General features: G+C 45.1%; 1 protein-coding gene and 1 pseudogene across 4 annotated transcripts; both read left to right on the forward strand.

Annotated features, from left to right (window-relative positions):
• Window positions 1–1,916: 1,916 nt before the first annotated feature.
• Window positions 1,917–9,598, forward strand: LOC143687104 (CMRF35-like molecule 7). 4 transcript variants are annotated; one of them, XM_077163740.1, is made up of 4 exons: window positions 1,917–2,055; window positions 4,639–4,968; window positions 6,503–6,645; window positions 8,803–9,598. In XM_077163740.1, exons 1-4 carry the CDS (start codon window positions 2,016–2,018, stop codon window positions 9,025–9,027), a joined length of 738 nt encoding a protein of 245 aa, XP_077019855.1. In that variant the 5' UTR covers window positions 1,917–2,015; the 3' UTR covers window positions 9,028–9,598. The 4 variants fall into 4 exon arrangements, with proteins under 4 accessions (XP_077019855.1, XP_077019857.1, XP_077019854.1 ...); XM_077163742.1 differs by having other exon boundaries at window positions 6,563–6,645; XM_077163739.1 differs by having other exon boundaries at window positions 1,918–2,055; window positions 6,500–6,645.
• A 7,739-nt stretch (window positions 9,599–17,337) lies between these two features.
• On the forward strand, window positions 17,338–23,608 carry LOC143686565 (phosphoglycerate kinase 1 pseudogene; annotated as a pseudogene).
• Window positions 23,609–23,881: the final 273 nt, after the last annotated feature.

Consider the following 23,881-nt stretch of genomic DNA (forward strand, 5'->3'; position numbering starts at 1 on the left):
TCCTCAAGTTCACTAATTCTAGCCTCTGTCTCTTTAAATCTACTATTGTAGGTTTCCATTGTTTTTTTCATCTCTTCTACTGTGTCTTTCATTCCCATAAGTTCTGTGATTTGTTTTTTCAGACTTTCCATTTCTTCTTTTTGTTGATCCCATGCCTTCTTCATGTCCTCCCTCAATTTATTGATTTGGTTTTTGAAGAGGTTTTCCATTTCTGTTTGTATATTCAGAATTAGTTGTCTCAGCTCCTGTATCTCATTTGAGCTATTGGTTTGTTCCTTTGACTGGGCCATATCTTCAATTTTCCTGGTGTGATTCGTTATTTTTTGCTGGCGTCTGGGCATTTAATCAGATTTCCCTGAGTGTGAGACCCAGCAGGTTGAAAGACTTTCCCCTTTACGGGGATAAGAGACAGAAAAAGCCAGAAAGCTCAGAAAGACCCAGAGAAGTTTGGAGGGAGCTGAGAGAAAAAGCCCCTGAGAAAAGCCCTGGAGATGCTAAGAGAGGACCCACAGAAGCTCAGAGAGAAAGCCACTGGAAGTAGAAGCTGAAAGTGGGAGTGGAGGACCAGCAGATGCAGGCCATGTGCCTTCCCCTGGGACAGAGATGTCCCAGATGCCAGCAGCTTTTCTTCGGAGTACAGGTATCATCCTATTGATGCTTTAATTGAGACATTTTCAGGACCTTGGGACTATAAATTTGTAAACTCATAAAATCCCCATTGTCCAAGCCAGCCCATTTCTAGCGTATTGCATTCCAGCAGCTTTAGCAAACCAAACAGTATCCTAGCTGCCCAGGGCGAGAAACTCTTTCGACTGACTCTCAGTAAAATTTCTCCATGAATCCACCAAGCAGCACATGCTTCAGACTTTGGGCCCCATTTATAATGCACAGACACAGCAAACAGGCTGTGGAGGACAAGAATGTTTATTTTTACCGGTAGGAAGGCAGGGGAAACTTCCCGAATCTGCCTGCCCGTAGTGATTTTTCACATGGCTTTTATATTTGTTAGAGACAAAGAAAGAGAATCATCTTGGGTAACATGTAACAGGGACCTGGAGAACTTCATTAGTTCCTTATCTCAGTTACTTACTACTTCCTTCGGGATTTACATTCTCTAAGACACCTGGGGCATGGTGCTTCCATGTACAGGGCAAGAGCTGAGAGAAGACAAAACAATGGTGATGAGAGTACAGCTCAGTTGGCACCTGTTCATGTCTGGGTGGGCACTCCACATATTGCTCCTCTGTGAGACTAAAACGCAAATACATAGCTCGCTTACACTTTCAGAGTGAGGTGGTCCCAGGCCCTAGCCAGGGGTAAACAAGCAAAGCAGTAGGGGAGGGAACATCTAGGGCAAAATGAGGCTGCCCAGAAAAGGTGACTTTTCCTTCCTTACCAGCTTCCTTACCAGCAGAAGGGGTTCTGCTGCCCAGTGACTCAGGACCTCAAAACAAGGGTTTGCAGTCGCTGGTCAGTGCAGGAAGGGACACCAGCCCAGGCAGGACAGGTGTGTAAGGTGAGGTTTGGATCGCGGGCCATCTCTCCTGTGAGGTCGGGAGTGGGCCCCACCCGGGACGTTTCCACCAGGCAGGGCACACCTAACATGTCGCCGGTGCCCGTCAGACCCGCTTTCTGGAGCTCCTCTCCCTGGTCCCTGTTGCACGTCCTGTGCCCTGTTTCCTTACAGCCCCCTGGAGGCCTTTCATGGGCACAGGGTGGTGGAATCCTGGCCAGGCCAAGACACATGTTCTTCCCTAAATCATTGAAACCCATCATAACACCAATCAAGAAGTCCAAAAGGCTAACTTGGCATTTTCTCCTAATTTATGAAATTAGGAAGTAACTAAAGAAAATAATTAAAGGAAGTAGATGAGAGGAACTAAAATATTAGCATTCAGGACAATATAAATTTGTTTTCCTTCAAGCTCCGTTACAAGTCCCTGGAGAGCAGCTGGTGTGATCGCACATTTGGTGTGATCGCCAGAGAGCGAATCTAGACGGAATCCTGAAGGATCATGTGGCTGCTTTCAGCTCTGCTCCTTCTCAGCCTCCCAGGTGAGTGGGGCTGGAGCTTGAGGCACTGGAGGCTGCAGAGCTGGGGCAGGAGACAGAGAGGGTCTGTCCTGGGGGAAGGAGATGTGTCAGGGAAAGGACAGGGTCAACTCACTCATCATGTACTTATTCCTCAAAGACCTATGCATTCTTGTTATCTGATAGTTAGTGACATAGTGTTGGGGAAACAAAATAAAAATAAATATAATAAATAATATCAGTTTTCTAGGACATTTGTTCTCAACCCTGGGAGATATTTCGATGACAGATACATAGAGAGATGGAATGATAGATTGAGAGATATGACGATTATAGACTGCTAAATAGATGATAAATATAGATTAGATTAGATTAGATGGAAAGAAAGAAAGATAGGCAGACAGATAGATGAGTAGATTAATGCATGAACACTGAAGAACTTTTAAGGAGCGTGGATGTTCAGGCTGCAGTTCAGCCCCCTTAGTCATGGAGGGCTCAGGAATCTGGGTTGTTCAAAAGCCTCCACGACTGGTCTTGACATGGAATCACACCAAGGCATGCGGCAAAATAAGGGTGAAATAGGCTCTCTCTGCAGTATTGTTTAAGGCCACACACAGCCAGCCTGAGTCTCTGTTCCAGACAGACCAAAGACCAGACTGTGGTCCAGTGTCACAAGTGCAAGAAACTAAATAAGCAAAGTGTCTGGAGGCACCAGGGAGGGGCTGAATAAGCTGCAGAGTCAAAGAATTATTAGAAGAGGAAATATTTGAGCTAGCCTTGAGAGACAAGGATAGGCATTTGATTCCTTCAATCAGAGAAATGAGAAAGGTTTTCTAGGTAGAAGGAATACCTTGTGTGAAGATTTGGAAGCCCACAAGAGAGGACATAACAATGGCTCTGTGTGTGTGTGTGTATATGTGTGTGTGTGTGTGTGTGTGTGTGTGCAGGTGTGTAGCTTGTGGACTGCATTTCGGTAGGGTGAGAGGAGATTAGAAAAGCCGGATGAGACCTGACTCCAAACATTATCCAGTATTTTCCTAAGTAGATTAGACTTTCAGAAAAAACAAAATCAAGAGAGATGAAAGAGTATCTGTTTTGCTCTCCTAGGAACACAGCACCAGTATATTTAAGAAGAGAAGTGAGGCAATCCTTCTATTGATTATGAATCAGCAGAGAACTCCCCAAAAGCTTGGAAATGAGCCATTTCACATGGTATTTCAGTTTGGTAAATCTGAAATCTAATATACCAGAAATGGGTTGGCTTTTACAGTGGGGATTTATTAGCTTAAAAATTTACAGTTCTAAGGCCATGAAAATGTCTAAATGAAGAGGCATCAACAGGACGATACCTTTTCTGAAGAAAAGCTACCAGCATCTGTGATACCTCTGTCAGATGGGAAGTCACCTGGCAGGCATCTGTTGGTCCTTCTTTCCCGAGTTTCATTGCTTTCAGCTTCTGGCTTCAGTGGTTTCCTCTCTGAGTTTCTGTGGTTGTGTCCTTTTCTTGCAGCTTTTCTGGACCTTCTCTCGATATCATCTTTTTCAGTCTTTTATCCTCTCACAACAGACTCCAGTAAAAGGATTGAGACACACCTTGAATAGGTCGAGTCACATTTCAACTGAAATAACCTAACCAGAATTTCCCACCTACAAAAACGTCTGCATCCACAGGAATGCATTAAAACACGGTTTTTTTCCTGGGGTACAAAGCAGCTTCAAACCACCATATATGGGCAGGCAGCCCATCCACAGTTTGATGATAAAAAAGAGCCCAGGGATAGGTCAGAAATGTAGAAGTCCAGTGTGGAGAGCAGGACGAGATGTAGGAAGAAGCTGTAGCTGAAAAAGGAATCCATGTTGGATCCAGATTTTGAATAAGTAAATTATGTGCCAAGGCATTTGACTTAATCACTAAGGGGTCCAGGGAGAGAGTTGTTTTTGTTTTCTTTTCCTTTTGAGATAATTTCAGGTTTACATGCAACTATAAGAAATAATACAGTGAGATTCTATGAACCCTTCACTCAGTTTTCCCAAAGGTAACATCTCACGTAATTCAGTACAATAGCACAGCCAGGAAAATGGCATGGATACAATCCACCAACTTTATTCAGATTTCACCAGTTTTTAAAGGCCCTCATTTGTGTGCACATATGTGCACTTTATTCCATGCAGTTTTATTACAGGTGCCAGGTCATAAGGTGAAAGCTTTTAAGGGCATTGAGGCGTGAGATGCCAGTAGTGTGGGTGGAGGTGGCCAAGATGTCTATATGACCACATCTGTGATTCAGAAGTGAAGCTGTAGCTGCAGGGTAGAATGTGGGCCATGGAGAAGGAAGTGTTGCTTTGGGATAAGGGAGGGGAGAGTTTCCAAAACGAGAAGTGGTCACTGCTCGGTAGGATGAAGAGTAAGCAGAGGCCGTGGTACCAGGCAGTTAGGAGCCCAAGGAGAGGTGAAAGCAGAAACAGCCCTTCAGAGGAGTAAGGAACAAATGGGATGTCAGGATTGAGAACCTTGAGACCAGGTTGGGAAGAATAGAGACCCTGGTCAGTCCTGAGGGATTCCTGGACGAGGGAAGGAGGAGATAAAGTTGGTTTTCTGTTTTCCAGGCTGTTTCTCCATCCAGGGTCCAACGGCAGTGAGCGGCCCAGAGGGGGGTTCGGTGACCCTGCAGTGTCACTATGACCCAGGGTGGGAGACTTACAGGAAGTGGTGGTGTCGAGGAGCTGATTGGAAGGCCTGTGAAATCCTCATCATAACCACAGGGTCAGAGGAAGAGATAAAGAAGGCCCGCATATCCATCACGGACAACCAGGAAAACCGCACATTCACAGTGACCATGGAAGATCTCAGCAGAGAAGACAATGACACTTACTGGTGTGGGATTGAGAGAAGCGGAACTGACCTTGGAGTCCAAGTTCAAGTGATCGTCGGCCCAGGTAGGAACCATCCCTCCTCAGCTCTGAGGCCCTGAGACTGATGAATAGAGTATTTGGAATGTTTCCTCTCTCTTGCCAGAAATGAATCTCAAAACTTATCTACTACTACACACGTGTCTGTGGGTGTACTTACGTGTGTAGCTGCCCATATATATGGAGGGGGACACACCAAGGGTCTAGAAAGACTAAAAGAAAGAAAGAACCTTGGTGATTTGTGATCTCAATATGTCTTCTAAGGTTATCAGGGAGGGTTGGGAGGGGAAGGAGGGGCAGGGCAGGACAGCTCAGCCTGGGGAGAGACTTGAAAAGGTAAGTCCACTATTCCAGATCACCTGGGACATCACCTCTACCTTCACAGGAACCCCAGCCTGACCGGGGTCTCATAAGATGTGCAGAGAGGTGAGGTGTTAGAAAGCCACAGTCCTGACTGTCTCAGCTACTCGGTGGACACATAGTGACCATGAGTCTGCTGATGATCCTTCTCCCCAGCCAGCCATCTTGCTCTTCTTCCCCCAACTCTGGTGAGATAAGGGTGAAAGAAGGGGTAATGGAATCTGAATCCTTATTGGGAGAAAGAAGGCCAAAATCCCTCTGTGCTATAGAGGCCCTCCACACATTCTCCTTTGTCTGCCCCAGAGCCTTCATGGCAAGTCTCGGCTCAGGTTCCAGGGCCTCCCTCAAGACAAAAGCACAGAAAGAGATTCAGGCTGCAAACTTCAGTCCATGACGCCTTGTCTCCACTATGAGCACCAGACAAACCATGCACGTGCACACACACACACACACTCAATAATGTAGCTCTTATTCATGGGCCCATTCATGAAACAGGAAAAAATCTTCTTAAGTTCAGTATATGGAGCTATGGTGTGCATGTGTGTGGGCGGTGGGAAGGTCTGCTGGTTTTAGGATGATCCGGAAGTTGATTAAACAAGAGAACAAAGGAGGGGGTGGGTGTTTGGAAGAGCATAGGAGAATGGGACGCTAACAAGACAAGTCTTCACTGAAGCAGGAATGCTGAAACAAGGAAGCTAGTGAGAGTCAGGGAAGGACTTGAGGGGTAAGACACAGGCTGCTGGGTTGGCCCAGGTGTAGGAGGGAGAGGCCTCCTGGATTGCCAGGTTGGGGCTCAGGGAGGGAACCCCCAGCTCTGCAGGTCACAGCACTCCAGGGCTGGTGGTGAAGAGCATGCTTCTCCAAGGCTGAGACTCAACAAAGAGCCAGCTGGGCTCTGCTTATAAAAGTTGTAACATCGTTCTCCCCTGCTTGGCCAGGCCATGCAGGACTCCAGGGCTAAACTGAATCTCTATATAGTTCGACCCCTGAATGCCTCCCACTATAGTAAAATGATGTTGCTCTTTAAATTAAGTCATGTGTTGGGTAAGACACTGAAAGGATGCAAGGGAAAGCAGTCATTGACTTGGGGTCCTAAGATGAAAAGCTTCTTAATGCCTGGGTGTGAAAAGGCTGTGGAAAGTACCATGGGAGAACCCCAGGGCCATCCAGAGACCCCTGCTTTGCTCTTTTTGTTTAGCAGCAAGTCAAAGAAACTCACATGAAACTCTGAGAACAACCACAGTTAAACTTTTGAAAACAGGCACAACATCCAGTCCAGCTTCCTTCAACCACCGGGCAGACCAACAGCAGCCAACAGATGGCTTTCACCAGACCCCTGACCAGGTGAGCAGAAATGGACCCCTGCAGACCACTCCCCTTGCCCCGACCCTGGGTCTCCTTCTTTAGTGGCACTCAGGCTGGCCCTGGTGTGGCCTCTCTGATGTTACTTGACTTGGGGGAGAAACAGCGAAGTCTACAGTGAGCTTTCTGCTCCTCATTTAGACCTTCGGGCACTTAAAGAGTTCCTCACATGAAACCTAAACAAGATTGAAATTCTTCAGCTGGGCTACAGGAGAGGCAGCTCTGGTCTTGCTCCTATGTGTTCCCTGGCCCCCAAGAGGCAAAAGGAGGAGTAGAGGGGTTCAGCTTCAACTGTGCTAGAGTTTACTTTCCTATTGCTGCTGTGAGAAAGCACCATAAACTTTATGGCTTATCAACACAAATTTATTATCATACACTTCTGGAGGTCAGAAGTCCAATATAGGTCTCACTGGACTGAAATCAAGGTGTGAGCAGGATTGGTTTCTTCTGGAGGCTCCAGGAGAGAATCCAGTCTGTTGACTTTTCCAGCTTCCAGAGGCTGCAATATTCTTTGGCTTGTGGCCCCTTTCATCTTCACAGCCAGCAATGACATCACATCACCCTGACACTGATTGTCCTGCATCTCTCTCCTTTAAAAGGACTCTTGTGATTGTGTTGGGCTCACACAGAAAATCCCGGGCAATCTCCCCATGTCAATGCTGCTGGGTACCTCTCTTCATCCATGTACAGCTTTAATTCCCTTTATGGGACAGAGCATGTTCACAGGACCTGGAGATTAGGACATCTTTGAGGTGTCATCATCCTGCTTTCCACAGTCTCCAGCCAGCTGTACTTCAGCTGCATGCAGGTGGACATTTCATTGCTTCAGCCCTTGCCTCCCCATGTGTTCAGGAAATTCTAGGAGGGAGAGTGGGAGGCTGGGGCTCCTGCTTTCTCACATTGCCAACATGGTAGAGGCATGGTCACCAACCCAAAGCCAGCCCCCTTCAAGGCATCCAAAGAACAATCATACAATCATATGTCAAGGTCAAATATCTGCTGCCCCAGTTTAATCCCATCAAGCCTGGTCTCTTCCATTAGAATCCAGGGCTAAGGTCCGTTCTTCCCCTGGTCCTGCCCCCACAGAATTGCTTTCCATGGACTCACTTCCCTTCTCCAATCCCACACCCTTCCTTCCTCAAGGGTCCTATTCCTTGGATTCCATCTGTCACTGTGAAGTTTGTTCAGTAAATGAGTCAGGTTGAGCCCAGGCCCAAAGGGGATGCTTCTCCACCTGGCTTTTGTCTTGTTCTCTCTTGTTTGGAAAGTGGTCGTGCTATGGAGTCAAGAGTACAGAATGGCAGCCTCAGCTATACTGGAGAAGCACAGGAGGAACCTTGACGAGAGGAGGGAGAGGGGGCAGCAACCCCATGGGGAATGAATTCTGTAAACACAGCATAGAGCTTTAGAGGATGCAGCATACCATTCACCTCTCGAGAAAACCTCATGACTGGTCAATGCGCTGTGGACTGAGTGGGGTTCAAGGAGGGCTGAGGGAGAGAACAAGGTTGGCTGCAGAGGGAGGTCCTGGCACCAGGTGCGTGGGAGGGGACATTGCACAGAATTGGGGCAGAGCTTCAGACCCTTTTTACCTGCTGATAGGAATCACCAAGGAGACACAAATAACCCCATAGTCTAACTAGAGCAAATGTCAAATGTACAGGATACATGGACTAGGACACAAATCCTCTGGAGATCAGACTCCTCCTAGATCAGGTAAATAGGCAAGTTTGCAGGGATGTGGGCAATCTTCCTCTGCTTCGAAGAGGTAATGTTAGAGCTGAGCTGGAGAGATGGGCAGAGCTTGCAAAGTGAGACACAAGGTGGAGAGAATAGCAGAAGTAGAGGCAAAAAAAAAACATGAACCAGCAAACTCTTCAGCCTGGATGGAAAGCAGGTTGGTGGAAGGCAGATGGTGGTAGCCAGCAAAGGGTGGGGGATATCTGGCTCAGCCTGCGGGGAGACCACTGAAGCTCAGCCCCTCAGAGGGGGCTGTCCCGGCCAGGGACCGAGACTTGCCCGTCATGCACGTTATTGGGCCCTCAGTGCTAGGCTCAGGGAGTGGGGAGAGGAGGACCCGGGTCTGCCCCTGAAGAGGCCGCTCAACCCTGTCATCTTGTCTCCCTCTCCTACCCCCAGGACCCTGCTCTGCAGCATCCACTTCCTGCTCCTGACTTTCCTGAAGCTGCTTCTTGGGGGACTCTTCTGTGCTGTCACGTGGTTGAGCAGGACATAGAGGGCTTCCCAGGCAACAGGAAGTCAGCCTGGGCTGGAAAATCTCCGCCCCCCTGCCGTCCTCGCCAGGTCCACAGGCTGAGCCCTGAGGCTGGAGGATCAAAACCCCTTGACCCCCTATCAGAATGAGCAGTGACTGAGGCCCCAGGGGAGACAAGGGTCCCCACTGAGGTGAAGGGCACCCTCCTCCTGGCCTCAGAGAACACCCTCCTGCTCTGTCCTTGTTCTGCACACATTTGCCCACCTGGGACCCGGCTGGGGCCTCCCTCAACCTGTGGTCACCATCTCAGGCCAAGATAAAGGGAAGCATGCGGTTCCCCTTAGACTCTGTTGTTTTGGAGGCACCTTTAATCTCACCAGTTTGCCTCCTCCCTGATGCCCCCTGCCCTGGTGGCTCTGGGGTATCTGACTATTATAATGTTGGGGTCTCTAGCTAATAATGGGGTGCAAAATTCCAGACCAAGCCATGAGTATAAAATTTGAATTAAGCCAAAAAGCTTCAGAAGTGGGTCTCCATGGGCTCGGACCTATCATCAGCCTGGTGTGCAGTGTCTGCTGATTCTGTTTGCGTTCTATCTGTACCTCTTGGAAAAAGAATCACCAAATCTTCCGATCAAGATTGAAGACAGGGTTGGGCTATCACTCAACTCACAACCTACCCATCTTCATTGCCTATTTCATATTAAAGCTATGAATTTCCTGTGTTCTTAGAGATTATTTTGTTGGAACACAATTATCTTTTTTAAATACAAGATGACCCAGGCAGTCTAGAGCGTGTGAAGTAACTAAAAATCAGACACCAAGAGTTAGATTATATTGAGCAATTGTGAGGTAGAAGTCAATAGAAGGGAAAGGCCTGGAAGATAATTTTTTATCTTCTCAAAAAGGCCCCAGCTAACACTCCCCGTATATTGATGCAAATTTTTATTGATGGCTAGTGGTTAAAGAAAGACATAGGAACTTTTTTTAATAGTGTTTTGAAAACACTTTAATTTTTAAGTAGTTATTTTAGATATTTTTAAAAAATAACTTCAGTGAGGTATTATTATATTCCTCAAATATTTTACACAAAAAAGTTCACAAGCTAAGTGTACAGTTTAATGAGTGTTTTAAAATGCAAACACCTGCATTAACTGCCATCCCAATTAAGATTTTAATAGAAGTGGTGGTTCTATAACTATAAATATGTCAGGACTGGTTGAAGTTACCCTTTTCTCCTCCGGGAGACCATGTCAATTTCCATGTGTCCATGAAGCACCGTCAGTGGCGTCTTTTAGTTTGTAAGCTGACGGAATGTGATATACCAGAAATGGAACGGCTTTTAAAAAGGGGGATTTATTCAGTTTGCAAGTTTACAGTTCCAAGGCTATGAAAATGTCCAAATTAAGGCAAGGCTATAAAATTAAGGGATCTAGGGAAAGATACCTTGGTTCCAGAAGGCCGACGATGTTTGGGTTTTCTCTCTCAGCTGGAAAGGCACATGGCGACATCTGCTAGCTTCTCTCCAGTCTTCTTCAATGACTTCCCTGGAGGTGTTTTCTTTCTTCACCTCCAACCGTCTCTGGCTGTGTATTTCTGGTTGCTCTCGCGGCTCTTAAGCTTTTTCCAAAATGGTTCCCTCTTAAAGGGCTTTAATAAGCAACCCCACCTTGAATGGGTGGAGACACATCTCCATGGAAACCATCTAATCAAAAATTACCACTGTTTGCTGTTCTATCTGTACCTCTTGGAAAAAGAATCACCAAATCTTCCGATCAAGATTGAAGACAGGGTTGGGCTATCACTCAACTCACAACCTATCCATCTTCATTGCCTATTTCATATTAAAACTGTGAATTTCCTGTGCTCTTAGAGATTATTTTGTTGGAACACAATTATCTTTTTTAAATACAGCAAGATGACCCAGACAGTCTAGAGTGTGTGAAGTAACAAGTTACAAGTAACAAGTAACAAGTGGGTGGGTCACATCTCCATAGAAACAATCAGAAAGACCCCACCCACTAGCTGAAAACGGGGATTAAATTCCCAGAGCCTGCCCATGCCAAAAAAAAAAACCAAAAAAGATGCCACCCACCAATATGGAATGAGACAATGGCTTTTCTGCCCGCCACCACGGGAAGCCAGGAGAGAGGTGCGGACTCAGCTCTCCCTACACACCTCAGGGAGCCCAGCCCCGCTGACACCTCAGTTTCAGACTTCTGGCCTCCAGCACTATGTAGCAATACATTTCTGGAGTCTGAAGTCATCCAGATTGTGGTACTTTGTTAGGGTAATTCTAGAGATCAAAAACACTCCCATTCACTTTTAATAAATTAACCATGCATGTCTTTTTCTTTTTCTTTTAATTTATTTTCAAAGGTATACATACTTCCCCACAGTAAAGTTGTTTTCCTCCTCTACTGCCTGCATTCCTTCTGGACTCTGCTTGCTCATTTCTTTTCTCCATACTTTATATCTCTTTTGAACCAGTATCTATCCATCTCTCTCTCTCTCTCTCTCTCTCTCTCTCTCTCTCTCTCTCTCTCTCTCTCTCTCTCTCTCTCTCTCGTTCATATTTCAGAGAGATCACGTTGTCTGCAATCCCCGACACTGAGCAGAAATATTTCTCTGAACTCTTCCTCTGTCTCCTTGGGTATTTCGTCTCATGATGTATAATTTTCAGCTGCCTTTTGCTGTGTCCTTCCCTCCTTTAGTCCATCAGCTATGAACAAGTGCTGGGTCACTTCTGATTATAACTTCTCTCCCAATGAAGCTGGGGGTCTGCCAAAGAGCATATAAGGGACAGTTATGGGTAGAGAGGATTGCTGTTCCAGTCGATATATTTCACTGCCTGGAATACATCCCACCACATCTTTCTTCCTTTTTCCCCAAAAGTTCACCTTCTCTCAATTTTCAGCTCTTGAGACGGTGGGTGTACTTAGGGCCCTCTGCCTTACGGTGGGCTTATAGCGGGATACCTGCTTCCTCTGCCCCTCTCAGCCTCCTCACCTGAAAGGAGACCCTCAGTCTCCTCTCTCTGGAAGGCTACATCCTAAGTACACACGTTGCACTTGCCTATCAGATTAGCAAAAACCTAGAAGTCTGATAATACCCGGTGTTGGATGGAGGAGACAAGTACTCATGAGCTTCAGCTTGGTGCCAAACCTGGTCCAAACTCTTTGGCAACATCGATCGACATTGAAAATGCAAAGACCTCTACATCCAGCTCTCTTGTTCTAGAAATCTGTTGTACAAATACACTCATGAATGGACACAATGCCATATGTACGAGGATTCTCAATGCAGAATATTTTGTAGTAATAACAGTTAGAAACGACCTGTCTGTCATTAGAGACTAGTTAAATGAATTACGGTGTGTTGATCCCATTGAATACTGTGCAGCATTAAAACAAAATGCTACATATAGTGATATGGAACTAGTTTCAAAATATTTTGAGTTTAAAAATGACAAGCTGAAGAATGATGTATATAATACGTATTGCTTTGTGCACAGAAACGGAAACCTATGTATACACATATTCTTAAAATATTTTTATTGCTATATCTTCACACACCATACAGTCCATCCAAAGTATGCAATCAATGGCTCACAATATCATCACATAGCACATATTCTTAATAGGCACAGAATATCTCTGGAAGGACACATAAAAAATGATAAATTTTTCTGGGGTAGAAGCCAGCTTACCTGCCCTACATACTTACTATCTCCCAGACCTCTAATTTTGAAAACACAAATCGATTTACAGAGATGGAAGTCTGCACAATTCCACCTCTGCCCCCACTTCTCCAGACCCAGCAGCACCATGAGTCTCTCTGGGAGCATTCCTGATTTCTCCATGGCTCATCTTTGATCAGCATATTTTGCCTCATTCCAACCTAACACCTCAGAGCTCCCTACGTCATCAACAATACCTGTCACCTTCCTGCAGTCACTTGGAAACAAGTCACCCAGAACACAATCCCGTGTCTGCACCTGGAGGGGCCTGAGCCTGAAGAAGGGGCCTGGGAATCAGGTGTCCTCAAGGACCCATCAGAGGTCAGGGGCCCCGAGCCTCCCGACAGGGGTCAGAGGTCCTGAGCCTCCTTACAGGGTTCAGGGGCAGCACTGTGTGTGGTCTGGGGCAGGCAGGGGGAGGGATGAGGTCCCTGGCCTAACACAGGGGTGTTGATGGGAGGTTTATGGTGGACTCCAACTCTGGACTGCTGGGCAGGGCGTCCATTGGCAGGGGATGGACGTCTGTCATGGGAGAGCCCAAGGGGTACCTGATGAGCTTCCTGAGGACCCTTGGAACCCCGGGAAAATCTAACCAGGGCTGGAGATGGAGGAAGTGAACTAGGAGGAGGGCCGGGTGCTCTGAGGCTCCAGGCCGGTGCCCATGCTTCTTTGCACAAAATGTCTTTTGTTTGGCATGCAGATTCCTGCTCCCATGACAAAGGAGAAAGAGGAGAACCGGTGGTTAAGTGTAGAAGAGGCAGCTTCCTTGCCCACCCTAGCTCCCTGGATCCTCCACGTCTCCAGGCAAACTGGCCAAGAAGCTTCCCCAGCCCCTGCTTGTGTTGGCTCCAGGGATGCCCCCTCAGCAGCCCCATCCCATCTTACTCCCCAGCCCCCTGCCAGGGCTTGGCTCCAGGCTTCCTCGCTGACTGTCAGCACTAGTTCAGCTCTTTCTCCACCTCCTTCTGGGCCTCTCGCCCAGATTCACCCGCAGGCTGGGAAAGCCAAGGGGAGGAAAGCGCTCCCCCCTCTCCCCAAGGGGAGGGTCCTCTCTGATTCCATTTCTCCTGCCCTCTCCCTGATTCCATTTCTGCTCCTGAAAGCAGCACCAGCATGTTTCCCTGCAAACACCCAAATCAACAGACATTTCAAAAGCAGCCACAGCTCTGGTCCGAAGGTGGAGTCTCCGGGAAGGTCGGGCACTCTGGTGACATGGGCGCCTCATAGAGCAAACTTTTCCTCTGAATCAGGCCTTTGCTTCCTCTCCCTGGAGTTCAGACTCTCGTTTTCTGTTTTTCAGATTCTTTTGGGCTCCGGGCCAGGTTCCTTTCACTGCAGACTTCTGCCTTTTAACCCCTCTCATTCCACATCTTCACTTCCCTCCTTTCCCCAGACTCCTTACTCCCCTCTCCCCGTCCCCCCTTCTCTCTCACACAGCTCTGGACACTGCAGGCAGGGCACAATGGATATTACTATAGACCCTCTGAAGTGGCTTCATCAAGCTCTTCTCTTATAATTTATGTTGCATAAAGAGAAGCTGACGGTATTAAAATTTAACATTTTTTGCAGAAAGTTCTGGGTTTTACAAATGTGGTACGGCTTTTTTATAAATACTTCCTGTCTGTAGCTTTGTGTGCAGAGTGATGTGATAAGACACTGGTTCTGGTCTCTGGGAAGCTCTCCGTGTCCCTCTTCTTTGCCCTTTTGCCCCATCCCCAGGGGAGCAGGAGGGCAAGGTGTGTGATCTGTCTTCCCTCCCCCACCTCCCAGTCTAATTCAGAGTGGGAGTCTCCGTTCCCCACCCTGGGGCTCGAACCTTGCCTCTCTGTCCCTCCCAGATGGGAAGCAAATCAGCAGGAGGGCCATGGCGAAATGGAAGGAGCAGCAGGAATGCGAACCTGGCTAGAACCCAGCTTGAAGTCATCCCCAGATCTGGGGTGCGAGTGTGAAGGAAAGGGCTGTCAGCTCCACGTGTCAGGAAAGGGCAGCCCTGCATTCGTGGCTGCTGGACCACGTGGCTGCAATGCATGACCTCCAGCCACACTTTCCCGTCTGTGGTAAATCACAGACAGATTATTCACAAGAGCTGCTACAAACGACTGCTTTCCCAAGGTCAGGACGTGCTCATCTCTCTCAAACATCTTTCCTGACCTTAGAACTGATAGGGCTGGAGCCTTCCTTGTGCATGGCTTAGTGCTTGCTTGGTGGCATGAAACAGGAATCATTTTATATGGCACAGATTTCACTGTCAGAGGATGGGCAGGGATGGCTAGTCGCTGCTCTTTAATGTCTGGGGTCTCAGTTGGGAAGCCCCGACGCAGGGCGGGGAGTGGCTGGTGCTAGCAGATATTGGCATCTTCACTCACACGCTGGGAGCCTGGGCTGGGAAACCCAAGACTGGGCTCAGATAGAATTGTTGACAGAGATCCCACATGCAGCCTCCTCCTGTGGCAGCTGGGTTCTGAGAGCGAAGAGCCCCGGGGAGAACGTCCAGAGAGCAAGTGTTTCAAGAGACCAAGGAAGAAGCTGCAGGGTTTCTTCTGAGCCAGCCCTGGAAGTCTCCAGGCGTCATTTCCACCATGTTCCAGTCTGCCATTGTCAGTGGGGGTGTAACTGGTTCTTGGTGGATAAAAACAAATCTTACTCTTTTTATGGACAAAGCACAGATATGCACACACAATACATAAACATATATCTAGAGTATATATGGTATTAAAATTTATGGGGTGGGGCGGGCCACGGTGGCTCAGCAGGCAAGGATGCTTGCCTGCCATACCAGAGGACCCGGGTTCGATTCCCAGTGCCTGCCCATGTATAAAAAAATTTTTTTAAAAATAAAAATAAAATAAAATTTATGGGGTGAGTTTATTGGGGAAAAAATATCTAAAGAGTCTCCTTAGGGTGGCAATATGGAAAAGTGATTGAGAAATACTGCCCTAGTCTCTTGGTTGAAGCTGTCACAGCCCAATGAGACACAAAGGGAGGGGACATAAACCAACTGTTAAAGGAAGGGGTGTCAAAGAATTGGCAGCCACATTTGAAAACTGTCACACGGGAGTATAATGAGACCTGAAAGGGCAAGGCCACCCAGCCCACACTCTCGAGGCCAGGTAGCAGAGTCGGATTTGCCCCTGATGCCCACCTTGGGCTGGCATGCATCCCTGTCAGTCCATCTGGGCACTTTAGAAGGTCACTGTCCAAGCCTGCTGGGGACACCATATGGTCCCAGACATAAATACTAGGCAGAGACAATGATGCTCTGAATTTTCTATCCTTTACTTAAGAGTCACAGACTAGCATCCATGAGTCACATGAGCTTATGGACATGTTTTGTTTTGACAATGATTTTTTTAATGGAGTTTGTTGCTTATTTGTAAATATGACAAAATTTCACTCTGACTTCTTTTTTAAAATGGGAATGTGTGCAAAGAATGTGCATGCATAAATGCATGCCCCAGCTCATCACAGTCCCCACCACTCTCTGTTGTCTTACACCCAGCTGCTTTACCCCTTCATGTTACCTGACTGACTCCTGGGGGCTTTTGAGATTACCGCCCCTGCTTCCTTCTCTCAGAATGAGGCTTAATGAAGACGAGAGAAAGTCTCCTTTCTCCATCCTCAACTTCTACAAAGCTGTTACCTTCCACCTCCCCACTATTAATCAGCATCCCCCTCCTCTTTAGAGGACAGGACCTCTGCGCTTTGCGCCCTTCCCCCTGCACTTCCAGGTTCCCCAAGCCCAGTGCCACTCATCTGGGAGGCAGGAAGGGGCAGAGCTGGGGGCAGTTCCAAGGTCCTGTCTCCTTGGTCCTCAGATGCATAATGAATTCTGAATGGTTTTGACCAAACCTGGAAGAGTCAAGACTTTTCTTGCCAGGATATCTTTTACACTTCCCATCTATTTTCTTTTATTCTTCTTAAGTTCTAAAATTAGGTGAAAAGGGTGTTAGGGTTTAGCCAGATCCTTGGAACAATCACATCAGGGAAAAGGGAGAGAAGGTGCCAAGAGCAGAGGCCCCCCAGGTGCTGGTGGAACTGCCTCAGCTCCTGAGACCATTGAGAGTGAGGCTTCTCCGGCTTTCAAAGATCCAGAAGACTCAGTCCTAAGTCCAGAAATGACAGATGAGCCCTCCCAAGGTCACACCTGCCCCAAGTGAGAAAAAAAAGATGACCAGAACAGAACAGCATTTTGACATTTTGGGGGTGATAGAAATATCTTTCAGTGTGGTGGTTCCTCAATGCATTAAAAGTAGTTACCACATGACCCAGCAATCCACTCCTAGGCATCTACTCCAAAATGAAAGTAGGTGTTCCAACAAAACTTGTATAAGAATGTTCATAGCAGCATTATTCCCAAAACCTAAAGGTAGAGACAACCCAGATGTTCATCAGCTGATAAATAGATAAAGTGTGGTATCTATATGACACACCCAGGTAGGCAAATCCATAGAGATAGATTAGTGGTTGCCCGGGGCAGGGGCAGGGTGGAGTGGGGATAGGATGCCCAGCCCCAAGGAAAGGCCCACCCTGGGCATGATACAGAAGAGCTCTGGATTAAAGGCCTCAAGCCCTGCCTGGAAAAGCAGGGCCCCAATGTGGGGAAGGGGGAACAGAGGAGGAGGTTAAATGTAGAGGGAATGGGCTCAGCACTCCGCACATGTGGTGAGTGTACAACAGAAGTTATCGTGGTCCGAGCCTCTCATCCCTGCTGTATTATCAAGATGTCTCTTTCCAACAAGCTGACCCTGGACAAACTGGACGTGAAGGTGAAGCCAATCATCATGAGAGTGGACTCCAGTGTTCCTAGGAAGAACAAACAGATAACCAACAACCAAAGGATCAAAGCTGCTGTCCCAAGCATACAGCACTGCTTGGACAATGAAGCCAAGTCACTTGTTCTTATGTGCCACCTGGGCTGGCCTGATGATGTCCCCATGCCTGACCAGTGCTCCTTAGAACCAGCAGCTGGAGAACTCAGCTCTCTGCTGGGCAAGGATGTTCTGTTCTTGAAGAACTGCGTGGGCCGAGAAGTGGAGGCGTGGAGAAGGTGTGTCTGACCCAGCTGATGGTTCGGGGATCCTACTGGAGACCCTGCACTTTCATAGGGAGGAAGAGGGGAAGGGAAAAGATGCTTCTGGCAACAAGGTTAAAGTAGAACCAGCCAAAATAGACACTCTACGGGCTTCACTTTGCAAGCTAGGGGAGGTCTGTGTCAACGATGCTTTTGGCATTGCTCACCAAGCCCACAGCTCCATGGTGGGAGTGAATCTGGCACAGAAAGCTCGTGGTTTCTTCATGAAGAAGGAACTGAATTACTTTGCCAAGGCCTTAGAGAGTACAGAGCAACCTTTCTTGGCCATCTTGGATGGAAGTAAAGCTGTTGACAAGATTCAGCTGATTTTGGGATTAAGGTAATTCAGAATACAGGGATAAGGAAGACATTGCCTATATTTTAGAACTTCACCTACTCTTTGAGACCAAAGGAAGACAGTTTTATTATGTACTGAACCTAGGTTTTCTGTAGCACATAACCTTACTCAAGCTGTCTGGATAGATCATTTAAACAACCCAAACACAGGGAGCCCAGAATAAGAACAAGAGCTTTTAATTCTGTATAGCTTAATGTAATGCCTGGATACATCCCAAAGAATATTAAGCAGATAACAAAAAGGTATTAGCAAAGGCTCTTGAGGGATGGGAGAAAAATTACACAAACTATTGAACTTTACCACTGGGGAAGCCCCAGATACTTTGCTAAACATTAGGGACACTAAAATCAATAGGCCAAGCCCTTGATCTTGAGGCTTGCTCCTGTGAAGCTTATGTAGGTAGCAGAGAAGCTTAGCCTACCTATAGGTGTGCCTAAGAGTCACCTTTGGAGGACCTCTTTTGTTGCTCAGATGTGGCCTTTCTCTCTCTAAGCCCAACTCTGCAACTGAAACCATTGCCCACCCCCCCTATGTGGGACATGACATCCAAGGATGAAAGTCTCCATAGTGGTATGGGAGATGACCCCCAGGGATGAGCCTGGCCCTAGCACAGTGGGATCAACAATGTCATCCTGACCAAAAGAGGGGAAAGAAGTATAACAAATAAGGTATCAGTGGCTGAGAGAGTTCAAAAGAGTTGAGAAGCCACACTGGAGGTCACTCTTACACATGCTTCAGTTAGACACTGCTACCTATCATAACTTCCCAAACACCAATCAAAACCACTGCTGCCAATCCTAAAGAATATCTAGGGTGTTATATAAGATTCCACAAAGTTTCCATGCACTAGAGTAACTGTACAACCTCCAGATGGGCCCCTGTACCAGATAAGTCTTTAAATGCAGAGGGGCCAGCCTCTTCAAAACGTCAAATAGTTCTAGCCTCCTATCCCCTATTACTGACAGCCCCTTCCAACATGAAAAAGTTAGAATGAGTATAGTCCAAATACCCCTAAACAGTAGGAGGAAGATCAAAGGTGATGGAGTTATACAAGAAGGTCAGGTTTAACAAATGAGTATAAATGCTGAATCATGATACTGGTATTTCTTTTAGCCTCCAGTATCTTAGAGCAGCTAGAAATAAAAAACTAAAATTGTGGAATTGTAACCCATACCAAACTCTGAAATCTGTTCTGCAACTAATTGTTGTGATGTACTTTGAAATTTATTGCTTTTTTTTTTCCTTAGAAAAGTGGCTATTGCAGTCCTTAATGATAAATGGAACTAATACAAGCCTTAAGTGGTTATCTTAAGAGTTAGGAATAAGAGCACCCATTTATTGAGAGTTTTATGTGGTCTGAGTGCTTTATGTGGGATAACAGTTAATTCCAGAATAGAAAGAAAACACCCCATCACAGGATTTGTCCCAAACGTAGCCAATAAATGGTAACAGTTGTTTGACCAGTGACAGATAATCACAAGTAGTGACATTCCAGGTAATGTCTTACATTTATCTCAGATTTTGTTTGCCTAATTGGTCCTGCTTGCTTCTAACTTAAAGGGAATTCCAGCAGCTATTGTCAGCAGTATTATTGAAAACCTGACCTTGTAGCTACAACGTGATAAGTGCTACAACAGAGGCATGCTGAAAAGTACAGGAGGCCCTGCCACTGAAAGCGTGACCGTAAGAGCCCCCTAGAATTTGGTAGAAATGCAGACTCAGGTTCCATAGTTACTGAATCAGAATCACAGCATAATGAGGGGCCCAGGTAAGTCCTGTGTACATTAAGGTTTGAGAAACACAGCTGTAGGCAACTGGGAAGAGTGGTTAATTCCGCATGTTTGTAGGTATTTGGAAAGACCTCATAGTAGGGATGCGTTTAGAGCTGGACTTGAAAGAATGAGGAGGAGTCTTCCTGAAATTTCCTTAGGAACCGACTTGTATAGGGTGATGATCAGCCCATAGATTATGTACTTGTGGATTGTGTGTGGGTTTTGTTTGTTTTTTTTTATTAATTAAAGAAAAAAAAAGAAATTAACCCAACATTTAGAAGTCATTCCATTCTACATATGCAATCAGTAATTCTTAATATCATCACATAGATGCATGATCATCATTTCTTAGTACATTTGCATCGATTTAGAAGAACTAACAAAACAACAGAAAAAGATATAGAATGTTAATATAGAGAAAAAAATAAAAATAATAATAATAGTACCAAAAAAAAAAAAGACAAACAAACAGACAGACAAAAAAAAAAACCTATAGCTCAGATGCAGCTTCATTTCAGTGTTTTAACATGATTACTTTACAATTAGGTATTATTGTGCTGTTCATTTTTGAGTTTTTGTATCTAGTCCTGTTGCACAGTCTGTATCCCTTCAGCTCCAATTACCCATTATCTTACCCTGTTTCTAACTCCTGCTGGTCTCTGTTACCAATGATATATTCCAAGTTTATTCTAGAATGTCGGTTCACATCATTGGGACCATACAGTATTTGTCCTTTAGTTTTTGGCTAGACTCACTCAGCATAATGTTTTCTAGGTCCATCCATGTTATTACATGCTTCATAAGTTTATTCTGTCTTAAAGCTGCATAATATTCCATCGTATGTATATACCATAGTTTGTCTAGCCACTCTTCTGTTGATGGAGATTTTGGCTGTTTCCATCTCTTTGCAATTGTAAATAACGCTGCTATAAACATTGGTGTGCAAATGTCCGTTTGTGTCTTTGCCCTTAAGTCCTTTGAGTAGATACCTAGCAATGGTATTGCTGGGTCATATGGCAATTCTATATTCAGCTTTTTGAGGAACTGCCAAACTGCCTTCCACAGTGGTTGCACCATTTGACATTCCCACCAACAGTGGATAAGTGTGCCTCTTTCTCCGCATCCTCTCCAGCACTTGTCATTTTCTGTTTTGTTGATAATGGCCATTCTGGTGGGTGTGAGATGATATCTCATTGTGGTTTTGATTTGCATTTCTCTAATGGCCAGGGACATTGAGCATCTCTTCATGTGCCTTTTGGCCATTTGTATTTCCTCTTCTGAGAGGTGTCTGTTCAAGTCTTTTTCCCATTTTGTAATTGGGTTGGCTGTCTTTTTGTTGTTGAGTTGGACAATCTCTTTATAAATTCTGGATACTAGACCTTTATCTGATATGTCATTTCCAAATATTGTCTCCCATTGTGTAGGCTGTCTTTCTACTTTCTTGATGAAGTTCTTTGATGCACAAAAGTGTTTAATTTTGAGGAGCTCCCATTTATTTATTTATTTCTTCAGTGCTCTTGCTTTAGGTTTAAGGTCCATAAAACAGCCTCCAATTGTAAGTTTCATAAGATATCTCCCTACATTTTCCTCTAACTGTTTTATGGTCTTAGACCTAATGTTTAGATCTTTGATCCATTTTGAGTTAACTTTTGTATAGGGTGTGAGATACGGGTCTTCTTTCATTCTTTTGCATATGAATATCCAGTTCTCTAGGCACCATTTATTGAAGAGACTGTTCTGTCCCAGGTGAGTTGGCTTGACTGCCTTATCAAAGATCAAATGTCCATAGATGAGAGGGTCTATATCTGAGCACTCTATTCAATTCCATTGGTCGATATATCTATCTTTATGCCAATACCATGCTGTTTTGACCACTGTGGCTTCATAATATGCCTTAAAGTCAGGCAGTGCAAGACCTCCATTTTCGTTTTTTTCCTCAAGATATTTTTAGCAATTCGGGGCACACTGCCCTTCCAAATAAATTTGCTTGTTGGTTTTTCAAATTTATTGCTTTTATGTATATATATTATTTAAGGAGAAGGAGGAGTATAATAGAGAAAATAGGATTAACAAATGAGCATGACTGCTGAATCATTGTACTGATATTTCTGTTGGACTCCAGTGTTGTGGAGCAGCTAGAAGGAAAAAACAAAAAATCATGGAATTGTAACCTATACCAAACTTTAAAATCTGTTCTATAACTACTTGTTAAAATGTACTAGGAAGTTTATTACTTTTTTTGTATATATGTTATATTTCACAATAGAAAACATTAAAAAAAAAACACTTGCAGAATAACTATCCATTTAATTAGCATGATGCAGCACCCTGCTTTAATAATGATTACATAAAAATGTTATCAAAATTAGAATTTTAGGGCGGGCCGCGGTGGCTCAGCGGGCAAGAGTGCTTGCCTGCCGTGCCGGAGGACCCCGGTTCGATTCCCGGCCCCAGCCCATGTAAAAAACAAACAAACAAACAAAAATATAATAAAACAAGAAAATGTTTAAAAATGTTTCCCTTTCTTCCTCCCTTCCTTCCTTCCATCCTTCCTTCCTTCTCTGTCTTTCCTTCCTTTAAAAAAAAAAAAAAAAAAAAAAAAAAATTAGAATTTTAACGTTTGTTCCCCCTATTATTTATTTTTATTCCATATGTTCTACTCTTTTGTTGATATGATAGATAAAAGGAGCATCAGACACAAGGTTTTCACATTTACAGATTTAATAAACATTAAAACAAATTTAGTTTGAAATGCTAGTGGTAAATGAAAGCGAGGGGTAAGGGGTATGGTATGTATAACTTTTTTTCTCTATTATCGTTTTATTTCTTTTCCTGTTGTCTTTTCTTTCTTTTTCTAAATTGATGCAAATGTTCTAAGAAATGATGAATATGCAACTATGTGATGATATTAAGAATTACTGATTATATATGTAGAATGGAATGATATCTTATTGTTTTGTTTGTTAATTTTTTTAATTAATAAAAAAAAAAGAAAAAAAATTAGAATTCACCTGGGAAAAAGAATTACCTTGAGTACATTTAGAAAGCATTTCTGGCTATAAGTGTCTAAAGGAATTTTTTGTGTGTTTCTATTAGAGACTGTTTGTTAATAATTAATAAACATAGGCTAATAAAAAAAGACCAATAATATGATGGACAGTCAATGAGATGATTATCGGTGGTGGACTGGCTCTTACCTTCCTCAAGGTGCTCAGCAACATGGAAATTGGCACTTCCCGGTTTGATGAAGAGGAAGCAAACATTGTCAAAGATCTAATGTCCAAAGCTGAGAGGAATGGTGTGAAGATTACCTTGCCTGTTGACGTTGTCACTGCTGACAAGTTGGATGAGAATACCAAGACTGGCCAAGCGACTGTGGTCTCTGGCATTCCTGCTGGTTGGATGGGCTTGGACTGTGGTCCTGAGAGCAGCAAGAAGTACGCTAAGGCTGCCACAAGGGCTAAACAGATTGTGTGGAATGGATCTGTAGGGGTATTTGAATGGGAAGCTTTTACCCAAAGAACCGAAGTTCTCTTGGATGAGTGGTGAAAGCCACTTCCAGGGGCCCCATCACCATCATACGTGGAGCAGACACAGCCACTTGCTGTGCCAGATGGAACATAAAAGAGAAAGTCAACCATGTCAGCACTGGGGGCAGGGCCAAAGAGCTCCTGAAAGGTAACGCCCTTCCGGGATGGATGCTCTCAGCAGTGTTGAATGCTTTCCTGCCTTTTGCTTCCTGTGCATATCCCTTAAATCAGCTTCGTGTCAAAATAATTAGCGGTTGCTAGGAACTGGAGGGAGGAGTAAATGGGCAGTGACCGTTATTAAGTATGGAGTTTCTTTGGGGGATTGACAAAAATGTTTTCCAATTAGTATTTATGGTTGGGTAACTATGAATATGCTAAAAATCACTAAGTTGTACACTTAAACAGGGTGAACTTTACTATGTGCAAAAAATAACTCAATAGGAACTGGGTGTGGGGACATGAATGAACATTTGCACACTGGTGTTTATGGTGGCAGTGTTCGTGATTCACAGTGGAGGGAGGTGGCCTAAGGGT

The sequence above is a fragment of the Tamandua tetradactyla genome, chromosome 6, assembly GCF_023851605.1.
Source record: "Tamandua tetradactyla isolate mTamTet1 chromosome 6, mTamTet1.pri, whole genome shotgun sequence".
NCBI lineage: Eukaryota > Metazoa > Chordata > Mammalia > Pilosa > Myrmecophagidae > Tamandua > Tamandua tetradactyla.

Bases quoted from the DNA above. Each gene is read 5' to 3' on its own strand.
- LOC143687104 (XM_077163739.1), top strand. From the start codon at position 2,016: ATGTGGCTGCTTTCAGCTCTGCTCCTTCTCAGCCTCCCAG. The intron at 2,056-4,638 runs GTGAGTGGGGCT...TCTGTTTTCCAG, and splicing joins GCTCCTTCTCAGCCTCCCAG to GCTGTTTCTCCATCCAGGGT. The intron at 4,969-6,499 runs GTAGGAACCATC...CTTTTTGTTTAG, and splicing joins TCAAGTGATCGTCGGCCCAG to CAGCAAGTCAAAGAAACTCA.